Source organism: Suncus etruscus, chromosome 8 (assembly GCF_024139225.1).
Source record: "Suncus etruscus isolate mSunEtr1 chromosome 8, mSunEtr1.pri.cur, whole genome shotgun sequence".
In the NCBI taxonomy this organism is placed as follows: domain Eukaryota; kingdom Metazoa; phylum Chordata; class Mammalia; order Eulipotyphla; family Soricidae; genus Suncus; species Suncus etruscus.
The window spans coordinates 11,610,608-11,622,563 of record NC_064855.1 but is presented as its reverse complement, the minus strand read 5'-3'; the positions used below and the strand labels follow the sequence as shown (position 1 = coordinate 11,622,563).

Sequence of the window (11,956 nt, the reverse complement as noted above, 5' to 3'; positions counted from 1 at the left end):
TGATTAATTGATTGATTGGTGTCTGGGCCACACCCAGCAGAGCTCAGGGGTCATTCTTGGCTCTGCATTCAGAAATCACCCCTGGCAGGCGAGGGGACCATATGGGATGCCGGAATCGAACTGGGTTCTTCCTGGCTCAGCTACCTTCAAGGCAAACATGCTACCACTGTGCAATTTCTCAGGCCCCAAATGGAGCCTTTTAATTCATCTCTCAAGTCCATGTGGATTTCCAATGTCTTTCCCCACTTTGAGTCTAGGGATGGAAACTCACCCATCCTGGCACCAGTTTTAAGTTTTCTTGTGAAAGAAGTTTGTTATTTTCTCAATTTCTTCCTTCAAAACTTGCTTCACCTTCTCATTCCTTAGACTATAGATGAAGGGGTTCAGGAGAGGTGTTACCATGGAGGTGAGTGCAGCTGTCACCTTGTCAAACTCCAGGGAATGGCTTTGGCTGGGCCTTAGGTACATGAAGATGTTGCTGCCGTAAGCGATGGAGACAACAGTGATGTGGGACGCGCAGGTGGAGAAGGCTTTCTGGCGGCCCTGGGCAGAGGGGGTGCGCAGGATGGTCGATATGATGTAGGTGTAGGACACGATAGTGAAGATGAGCGAGGTCAGGAGCACCAGGGTGGATAGGAGGAAGTTGATCATCTCTATGAGCTGAGTGTCGATACAGGCCACCTGGAGCAGTGGGGCGATGTCACAGAAGAAGTGCCTGATCTCCCTGCCACAGTAAGGCAGCCTGGACACCACGATGGTGGGGCAGAGCACAGACAGGAAGGCTCCCAGCCAGCACCCCAGCACCAGCAGGAGGCACACCTGGCTGTTCATGATGATGGTGTAGCGCAGGGGGTTGCAGATGGCCACATAGCGGTCATAGGACATTCCTGCCAGTAGAATGAACTCCACTGTACCCAGGAAAAAGAAGAAGTAGGTCTGGGCGATGCAGCCGGCAAAGGAAATGGTTCTCCTGCCCCAGAGGAGGCAGTCCAGCAGCTTGGGGGTCACGGAGGAGGTGAATAAAATGTCCAAGAAGGACAAATTGCTGAGGAAGAAGTACATGGGTGTTTGGAGGCGGCTGTCAGCCCAGATCAGGGCGATGATGACCAAGTTTCCAGTGAGTGTGAGCAAATAACTGAACAGGAGGATTATGAAGAGAAGTGTCTGAATGTTCTGGAGGACTGGGAAGGCCGTTAGGATAAATTCACTCACCGTGGTTTGATTCTGCATCTCTGTTGCACCCAGGGCTGGGTGGGCAGGTGTGCCTTTCATGGTCCCAAGGTTGCGAAACTGCATCAACAGGCATTTACCTCATTGCACTAACGGAATAAAATGTGGAGCTGGGTATGAAGTCAGCAGTGAGGCAGGTTGTTCTGGATCTAAACCTAATCAGTGTAGGGAAACTTTCAGAACATCTGACTTTGTAGTAGTCTCATGCTTAAAATTTAAGTTGAATGAAATGCTCGCCGTGGTCTTATAAAACTCTAGTCTTAAAGATTATTTATTTATTTATTTATTTATTTTTACTCAGTGTACCTTCCTCTCCCTCCCCATTTTCTCAGTTGAGTTCATGTCTAAAAAGAAAGACATAAGTCTGAATCCACCTGCTAAGTGAGGAAATGGATGTTAACAGAAATTTCTTCACTTTCCTCTAAGGTTCTACTATTTTGGGGGCAGTGTTAGGCCACACCTGGCGGCACTCTGGTATTACTCCTGGATGGCTCTGGGGACCATAAGGGATGCTGGGAATCAAACTCTCATTGGCAATGTGCAAGGCAAACAAACGCCTTCCCCATTGTGCCAGCACCTTGGGCCCCATAAAGTTCTACTTTTGACTACTGTGAGAAAAGATGAAAAAGGGCTTTGGGATGTTTTGTTTCCTGTCTGGTCAAGCATCATATATTGAGCATCAGTGGACTCAAGAATGACATTGATGTAAAGGTTGACCTGGTCATAGGGAAGAATGGTTCTTTATTGTCTTGTAACCATCCACCTTTCAGGTATTTAGTCTGTTATAGAGAAAGAGGGATTAGGGGTTTATTTATAATTTGAATGGCTTATTTGATGTACTTGAAAGAAAACTTTCAGGGCCAAGCGGTGCCTTACAGGAGGCTAGGTACTTGTGCATGTAGCAGCAGCTGCTTCAGCTCTGGTACTTGACCCAGCACCACATAGGGTCATCTGAGCATCAAACTGAGAATAATCTCTGTATGACAGTGACTGTGACCCCAAATCTACCAACATCAACTCCCCCAATCCTTTTATTTTAAAAATAATCTGTTTCTTGTGTGTTCTTTGCTATGCTTTGTCTAAAAATCAATTGTCCTCCCTATCTTGAGGAATTCTTACTGGTTTTCTCCCATGGTTTTCTCTCTATCATTGAGTGCCAACACTGCCCTTAAATGTATTATTGAGGGCCCGGAGAGATAGCACAGCGGCGTTTGCCTTGCAAGCAGCCGATCCAGGACCAAAGGTGGTTGGTTCGAATCCCGGTGTCCCATATGGTCCCCCGTGCCTGCCAGAAGCTATTTCTGAGCAGATAGCCAGGAGTAACCCCTGAGCAATGCCGGGTGTTGCCCAAAAATCAGAAAAAAAATGTATTATTGTGGTTGACTCCTTTAAGTGAAATGATAATTTATGAGTACTAAACTCGGTTCTTTGTGTGTGTGTGTGTGTGTGTGTGTGTGTGTGTGTGACACCTGGCAATGATCAAGGGTTATTCCTGGCTCTGTCAGTAATTATTCCTGGTGATGCTCTGAGAATTACATGGGATGTCAAGGATCAAACACAGGTTTGCTGCATGCAAGGTAAGTGCCCTACCTACTGTACTATTACTTCAGTCCCACACTGATAAATTTTTATTGGGAAAATTGTGATTTTTATGGTCCCTGCATTGATCCTTCTTTTTGTTTACCTTAATTTACCCCACAAATGGAAGTGTCTTTGGAATTTTGATAATAAGGGCCTTTGACTAATTTTTTCTAGACATTTCTTGGTGATGATTAAGTAAGTTTCTTACGGATATCTATTTCCTCTCTCCCTCTAAGAGAAATCCTGGAATTTGATGGACTGAAAATTTTGATTTGTTATTTAATTTAATTTATTTATTTATTGAGGGTTTTGGGCCACACCCAGTGGTACTCAGGAGTCATACCTGGCTCTGCACTCAGGGGTCGTTGCTGGTGGTGCTCGGGGGGGGGGATTATATAAGATGCTAGGGATTGAACATTGCTATTGCTCTGGTTCCTATTTATTTATTTATTTATTTATTTATTTATTTATTTATTTATTTATTTATTTATTTATTTATGATTTTGGGTCATACCCAGCAGTGCTCAGGGGTTACTCCTGGCTCTACGCTCAGAAATCGCTCCTGGCAGGCACAGAAGACCAGATGGGATTCGAACCACCAACCTCTGCATGTGAGGCAAATGCCTTACCTCCAGTCCCTATTTATTTATTTTTAATTTGGATTTTACACCACAGCTGGCAGTACTCACGGTTGTTCCTGGCTCTGTGCTCAGAAATTACTCCTGGTTGTTGTTTGAAGGACCAGATGGGATGCAGGGATTGAACCCAAGTTGTCTGTGTTTAAGTCAAGAATCTTACACATTATTTTATCTCTCTGGTCCCCAGTTACTGTTGATTTTAATAGTAAACTTTCAAAAGACTTTTCTCTGAAAAATCTTGGCCTGAATTGCTATATCCATACGGAAATTAGGATCATTTATGTATTCCTTTCCAGTTTAAATATTTCTCATTTTCCATGAAGGAAGACATTCTGTTTATTTAAATTACCATTCTTTTTTTTTTTTTTTTGGTTTTTGGGCCACACCCGGTGACGCTCAGGGGTTACTCCTGGCTATGTGCTCAGAAATCGCCCCTGGCTTAGGGGGACCATATGGGACGCCGGGGGATCGAACCGCGGTCCTTCCTTGGCTAGCGCTTGCAAGGCAGACACACTTTACCTCCAGCGCCACCTACCCGGCCCCTAAATTACCATTCTTTATGGAGTAAAGCTGCTATATTATTAAATCAGTAAGAAATTTGAAAGCTCCTCTCTGAAGCATTAGGGCTGCCCTAAGACTCTGTGTTGGTTATTTGTGTTTTATTTTCTTGGATCAAATAGACTTTTTTTTTTTTTTGTTTTTTTGGGACACACCTGGCGGTGCTCAGGGGTTACTCCTGGCTGTCTGCTCAGAAATAGCTCCTGGCAGGCACGGGGGACCATATGGGACACCGGGATTCGAACCAACCACTTTTGGTCCTGGATCGGCTGCTTGCAAGGCAAACGCCGCTGTGCTCTCTCTCTGGGCCCCAAATGAGACTTTTATCACAGGGCTGAAAGTGATTTTATTCCACTCCACATATGTCACCTTTCTTCTAGTGGTCCTACTGGGATTATATATAGTCATGGGTAATTGGAGGGTAGAACAATTTGAGCTGGGTTGACTGTTCACATTTATATTCAGCCTAAAATAGCCATAAACAAATTATGGAAGACTCAGATTATTGAACATATGAATAACTTCATAATCAAGTATACTTACATTATACTGATTGTGGCACAGGAAGTATTCTCTTCATTCAAATAAGTTTAGAAGCTCACAAGTTGGCCATTTTGCTCCTTGTTTTGGGTCGAATGTTCTTGGAGTTCTTTTTGTGCTTCAGTATTGACTTTGCTAAAGATCCTTGAGTTTTTTTTTTGGGGGGGGGGACCACACCCGTTTGATGCTCAGGGGTTACTCCTGGCTAAGCTCTCAGAAATTGCCCCTGGCTTTGGGGGACCATATTAGATGCCGGGGATTGAACCTCGGTCCTTCCTTGGCTAGTGCTTGCAAGGCAGGCACCTTGCCTCTAGCGCCACCTCGCTGGCCCCAGATCTTTGAGTTTTTACTGTATGTTTGGCCTTTAGGATTCACCTTCCCTTTTGAAACCACACCAAACAGTTTATTAAAAAAATTTTGGAGGGGCCAACCCAGCAGAACTTAGCAGTTACTCCTGGCTCTGTGCTCAGGAATTACTCCTGGTAGGCTCTGGGGACCATATGGGATGCTGGGGATTGAATCCAGGTTGGTCTCATGCAAGACAAGTGCCCTTCCTGCTATGCTATCTCTTTGAGCCCAGTTTACGAAGTTTTTGCTTAATTACTTCATCCTCCTTCTATTGAATCTTTTATACAATCTTTTGCTGACTTTCCCCAGGTCTTTGCTTATTTCCATGGAAAAAATTAAGTCTTGATATGCAATAAAATGAAGTCCAAGTACTCTGAATCCTTCTGGATTTTTAGCTAACCAGAGCTTCTGAATCTGAGGCTGCTCTTCTGCACTTGAAGGGAAACAATTCTAGGTGACAACTTTGCTCGGGTGGGCAGGGTGGCCTCACTGGTACTGAATCAAGGCTGGTAGAACTGTGTGAAGAGCAGCCTGCTTGATCCAAGTCTCTGAGCAAAGGGCCGATTGTTTCCCAACTCTAAGGGCTGTGTCATACTCACCACGAAAGCCATTTCTCTTCTCTTCATTGACTTTATTTTCTGTGTGTCCTCCCAGAAGGTTGGAGTCTTGACCCACAGGGGGTCAAGGTGAGAAGAATTTCAAGAGCACCGGAGCCTGGTTCTGAAATTGTGTGGAGAGTCCCACCCATTTGTCGCCCAGCACATTGAGACTGGTCACTTCTGGGGCATCTCATTCTTTTCTGAGGTACCTCTGACTCAGTCTCTAATGTCACCCCTTTGTTTCTCCAGGAAGAAATAAAAAATAATGTGCAGCCATTATTGTAGAGTGGTGACACATCTGATGAACTGTGACCTGTAATGTTTTTTATTTTTGTTTTATATTGTTTATCTGCAGAATGGCTCCTGGGACAGTGCATACAATTTTAATGAATCGTTTCGCAATCATAGAATGTTGAAGTTGGAGGAACTAATCAGAGTTAAAAAGTTAAGACCTCTTGGGGGCCCCCTCTTGGGTGCTTCTTTGAAGATAAACTTAGAGCCTACTTTAGAGCCTCAGGGATTAACAAGTTGAAAAATTTCAAGTTTGATTTAATTAATTTCTCCCTCTCACTCCCCCCATTTTGCTGTTGTTTCAGTGACCAGAGAGGCTTCAGAGTTGGTTGTGGTGAGCACTGGGTTTGCAGATTTGCAGTTTGTTTCTAAAGGTATTGCGATAGGGTTCAGCTACTTAGGCATTAAAGAAAATGTAACATTAGTAACTTCCTGCAATATAGATTTGGATTTGTTTAAGTGGATGCTAAGTGTTGCCCCAGTGTGTCCATGAGTGTGCAATGGCCCCTTCAGCACATTCCCAGGGAGTCCTCGATCACTAACATTCTCAGGGGTCTCACTCATACCTCTGTCTCTTCCTTCTCTGCTCTTTTAAGTTCTGTGACCGGAATCCAAAGATCTTCATTTTGTTTGTGCTTTTGCTTGGTTTATATTGCGTAGATGTAGTTCTGTACATGGCATGTAGATCTGTGTGCATATATAAAACCTCATTTATGAAGATAAGTTTTTGCATAGTCAACAGTTTTGTCTGTATGATTTGTTGTTTGGGGGAATTATTACTGGTAGATAAGCTCAATTATCATTGCAAGAATGATTTGAAGGGGCTAGAGCAGTAGTATAGTGGGGAGGACATTTGCCTTCCACATGGCCGAACTGGGTCCAATCCCCAGCATCCTGCCAGGAGTGATTTCTGAGCACTGCCAGGTATGGCCAGAAACACACACACACACACACACACACACACACACACACACACACACATGCACACACACACACACACACGCACACACACATACAATCGAATAAAAATATGGTTTGAAATGTTTCCATTACCTTCATTTTTTTAAATATTTGTTCTTAGTAAATGCTCTTTCCTTCTTATCTCAACCTCGGACAGTCATTTATTTATTTTTTTAATCTGTCAGCATTTTGTATTTCTTGGTTTATTATATAAATGTAGCTTACAGAATGTCTTTTTTTCTCTTTCTTCAACTTCAGTCTGATTTTCCAAGTTCATTCTCAGTGTTTTCGGAGTCTTTTTTGGCGTGAGGACTACTATATCATTTGTTCAATCATGTATTGCTCACATGCATTGCTTGTGTGAGTCTTGAGTTTGATCCCTGGCACCAAATGACTTCCTGAGCACTGTGGGGGTTGATTTCGTGGCCCCTCACTGGGAGAAGCCTTCAGGGATCACAGGGTTTGGCCCTAAATAAAACCAAAAAATAAAGAAATTGTCTGGTGTTTCTGGGTCGTTAAATTTTTAGTCTTTTCTTTCTGTAAAAAAATATTAAATAAATAAAGAAAGAAAGAAAGAAAGAGAAGGAAAGAAAGAAAGAAAGAAAGAAAGAAAGAAAGAAAGAAAGAAAGAAAGAAAGAAAGAAAGAAAGAAAGGAAGGAATTAATTTTTCTCACTTTGCTACATGTCTTGCCTTTTATTTTGCTATTTCTTCTTTGGCACTGCCTTCTGGTGTTCAGTTGATTTTGTTTGTTTTTGGTTTTGGGGCTTCATGTGATGGTGCTCAGGGCTTCCTCCTGGCTCTGTGCTCAGGGATCACTTTTGGTGGGCTTCATATGGGCTGCTGGGGGATCAGACCAAGTCTGCTTTATGCAATGCAATAAATAAAATGCCTGAATAGCTGTACTATCACTCTGGTCTCAATTTTTTAAAATTATTGGAAATTACAAGTTCTGTGTTTAAAAATGATTTCTTTATTTAAGCACAAATGGTCACAAAGATGTTCATAATTGTGTTTCAACTATAAAATGCACACTCTCCTTCACCAGTGCAACTTTCCTGCCAACATTGTCTTCCCTTTTCCTACCTCTCCGCACCCCCTGCTTGTCTTCAAGACAGGCATTGTATGTCTCTCTCTATCATCATGGTAGCTGTTAGTGTAGTTATTTCTCTATCTGCACTTACCACTCTGTTATCAACTTGTTATCATGGACTGGTCCTTCCAGCTCTCATCTCTATTGTCTCTGAGTGTTATTATTAGACTGTCTTTTATTTTTCTTAAATCCCACATGAGTGAGACTATTCTGTGCTTATCTCTCTCTCCCTGATTTCTTTCTTTTTCTTTTTTTCTTTTTTGGTTTTTATTTTTTATTTTTATTTATTTATTTTTTTTTTTGGTCACACCAGGCTGTGCTCAGGGGTTACTCCTGGCTCTATGCTCAGAAATCCCTCCTGGCAGGCTTGGGGGTCAATATGGGATGCTGGGATTCGAACCACCATCCTTCTGTGTCTAAGACAAATGCCTTAGTGCTGTGCTATCTCTTCGGCCCCCTCCCTTATTTATATAACTCAACATAACAGTTTCTAAATCCATCCATGTTTAAGCAAATTTCGTGACTTCATTTCTTCTAACAGCTGCATAGTATTCCATTGTACAGATATACCACAGCTTCTTTAGCCACTCATCTGTTGTTGGGCATCTGGGTTGTTTCCAGATCCTGGATTTTGTAAATAGTGCTGCTATGAACATGGGAGTGCAGAGGGCATTAATGTATTGTATACTCATAGAGCATATTCCTAGGATATGCTGGATCATATGGGAGCTCAATGTCTATTTTTAAAGGAATATTCATATTGTTTTCTAAAAAGACTGGACTAGACTGGCCTCAGTTTTGTAAGGTTTATTTTCATTGTCCTCTCAAGGGAATGCAGTGACTGTAATGTTAATATTAAATCTGTATATTTCAAGTTGATCTGAGATCAGCTTCAAGAGCATACATCATTTTGCTCCCATTTAGATCCATTTTTGACCTTTATGTTTTGTTACAAATCACCTATTTAATCTAAATTTATAATAATTTTACATATATGTATCTGAAGCATTAGGGCTGCCCTAAGACTCTGTGTTGGTTATTTGTGTTGTTTTATTTTCTTGGATCAAATCAGACATTTTTTTTTGTTTTTGGGCCACACCCGGCGGTGCTCAGGGGTTACTCTTGGCTGTCTGCTCAGAAATAGCTCCTGGCAGGCACAGGGGACCATATGGGAAACCGGGATTTGAACCAACCACCATTTGGTCCTGGATCGCCTGCTTGCAAGGCAAATGCCGCTGTGCTATCTCTCCGGGCCCAAAAAACAACCTTCTAGTTCAGTGAGATATGCCGCATTTATGTTTCTACAGTTCAACATTGTGTTTATTTCATAGACTGCCATCTTTATAAAGTAGTTGAGATCGTGTCAGTTTGGGGGAGGTTGGTTTTAGTTTCATTTGATTTGGTTTGGTTTTTGGCTTTTGGGCCATACCCATCATTTCTCAGGGGTAAGGGGAAGGGAAGGGGAAGGGGAAGGGGAAGGGGAAGGGGAAGGGAAGGGAAGGAAAGGGGAAGGGAAGGGGAAGGGAAGGAAGGGAAGGGAAGGGAAAAAAACGAAGGGAAGGAAAGGAAGGGAATCATGTTCATGATTTCGAGTCATGTGGAGGCAGCCTCTGGCTCTGCTGAGCCAAATTTCTCCAAGCACACCTCCCAACTCGGGTCCTCGAATGATGGACCCCCAAGGTCAGGTCTGCATAATGCCTTGGAAAAGAAGGTGCCCCAAGAATGGCCAGGCTCAGCCAGGTCCCATGCTGATCATCTGGGCAACTTTGGGGAGTCCTTATTCTGCCCAAGCCCCAACACACTGAACCAAGTCAGCCTGGGAACATGAGTCAGGCTGCGCCCCCCAGTGGGGACCCCCGACCCTCGGGGGTGAGGTGATGAGGGTCGCTATTTATTCGTGGGTTTTCTCGAGCAGAGCCGATCTGTGAAGCAAACTGGAGAGGTTAGAAAGAAGGAGGCTGAAGACAACTCACGCTGTTCAAAAGCATTTATTTCAAGGGGTGGTTAGCTTTTATACAGAAAGCAAAAGAAGGGGCGTTGCAACCATGTCAATCATTCTTTGGGCAAAGGAATATTCCAATCAAGGCAATAAACAACTTGTTTTTCGGTACTTTTTCACTGGTTACATTCTTGTAGGTGTTTATCTGCCTAAGCCAGGGGCAGGAAATAGGGAGGGGTAAAGAAGGAGGAAAAACTTGGGTAAGTTAACCTTTATCTAAGAAGAACATCTTGTTTACTTAAAAGTAACAAGCAGGCAAAATGTTACAAGGCAGGATATAAGACTTTACTTAGCAAACATGAACAAAAGAACTACTATAAAAGGTCAGGGTACAGATAGTCAAGAGGACGTATGTATTTTTATCTTATATGATGGTGAATTGTTCTGTTTAAAGTAACTTCCTCCTGGCCACGTAGCAAGGCTGCTTTATATAATTTTAACTTTTTGTTATCAGCCATTTTCTCTGTTCCCGGAGCATATGTGCCTCCTGTCACATAGACAGCAATGCTAGAGGTTTGTGAGCCTCCATTTTGTTCTAGGCTCCATCAGCCCCCCACAGTTCCCCCTTCTCTATATAGTAAAAAATGAGCAGATGGGTGGAGTGCCTGTCTTAGGTTACTTGGTGTGATTCCAGATCTGGACATGGCGAGAAAAGATTCAAATTAGGTTTTGCCGGCAACTTTTTAGGGGGCCATGTTTGCTCCCAGAGTCTGGCACCAAGCTATCCCCGTTTTAAGCATCTCCACAGCCTGGAGCAGAGAGAATGCAGGCGCTTGGCCTGGTATTCAAGCTCCTGAAAGCTCAGTGGCTGAAATGCAGGTCTATCCACGGCCTCGTGTCCTTTGGGGTCGTGGTGAGAGAGCTGCTGATAGTGAACCTTTACTGAACATTTGGTAGTCCCATCAACCTGATTCTTAACAAAACTTGTGAGGCGATGGAATGCCCAGGGGCCAAAGGAAATAAGCAGCAAAAAGCCAATAAAAGGTCCTAATAGGCTAGGCAGCAATATAGATAGCCAGGGTAACGTAGAAAACCAATTTTTGTACCAGGATTCATCCTTCTCTCTCTGTCTTTTTCTTTCCTTTACATTTCTAATGCTATCCTTAACTAAGCCAATTTTATCTTTAAAAAAGCAACATTCTTCCTAAGGGCTGGCAAGGTGGCACTAGAGGTAAGGTGTTCGCCTTGTATACGGCTGACCCAGGACGGACCATGGTTCGATCCACCGGCGTCCCATATGGTACCCCCAAGCCAGGGGCAATCTCTGAGTGCGTAGCCAGGAGTAACCCCTAAACATCAAAAAGGTGGACCCCAGAGCCATCTCTGTGCTAGCGAAATTGCAGAATTTCTATAGCATTAGCGAAATGGCAAAATTCCTATAGCATTAACATTGTCCTGCAAGAGCTTCGGCGCCTGATGATGTCTAAAGAGAATATGAAGCTCCCACAACACCGGAAGGACAGTGTTACAGCAACTAAGCTGCACAAACTACCTCCTCCCTTAAAAAGGCCAGATTCAAACCATGACGATTCTGCTGCACCATTTCTGCGAGGGAACCAACTGTTTGTTCTAAGTAGTCTAAACCTCTTTTAAGTTCTTCAACGTCCCTAACAACAGTTCTGGTTAAAACATTAACAGCTTCTTGGGTATGAACCAATGAATAAATTCCTGTGCCAGTGCTAGCAACACCTAAGCCTAACACGAAGGCAAGAGTGAATGCAGTTACAAGTTTCCTTTGCGCCTGGAAAGGGCAAGGGAGGTATCCTTACAAGGCAATAAATCTGATTCAGGTCTGACAGTTAATTTAGGCATTGAAACAACGAATACACAATAATCCTTATGCTGGAGAAAAATAAACCTGAGGAACAAGCAAAAAATGTTAAATTGGGAGCAAGTATAACCTGAAAATATGAATTAACAACAAGAGTTTGTTTACAAATTTCAATAAGGGGAATAGGGGGAAGCATATTGGGTCCCAAAAGGCAAAGTTCAATTCCCACCACTTGTTTCAAAGTCATGCCATGACGTTGAGGCTCCATACCCCATCACAGAAGGTTGGTTGGTGAAGTGAGGCAGTCCGAAGGCAGCAATTCCTTTACAGAATGGTGGGATGGGTGAAT

The 11,956-nt window shown here is 43.2% G+C and overlaps 1 protein-coding gene across 1 annotated transcript; it reads right to left on the bottom strand.

Moving 5' to 3' along the window:
• Positions 1-288: 288 nt before the first annotated feature.
• LOC126015801 (olfactory receptor 6M1-like) lies at positions 289-1,230 on the bottom strand. The gene has a single exon (XM_049778382.1). The coding sequence runs from the start codon at positions 1,228-1,230 to the stop codon at positions 289-291; it is 942 nt and encodes a 313-aa protein (XP_049634339.1).
• Positions 1,231-11,956: the final 10,726 nt, after the last annotated feature.

Bases quoted from the DNA above. Each gene is read 5' to 3' on its own strand.
- LOC126015801 (XM_049778382.1), bottom strand. From the start codon at position 1,230: ATGCAGAATCAAACCACGGTGAGTGAATTTATCCTAACGGCCTTCCCA.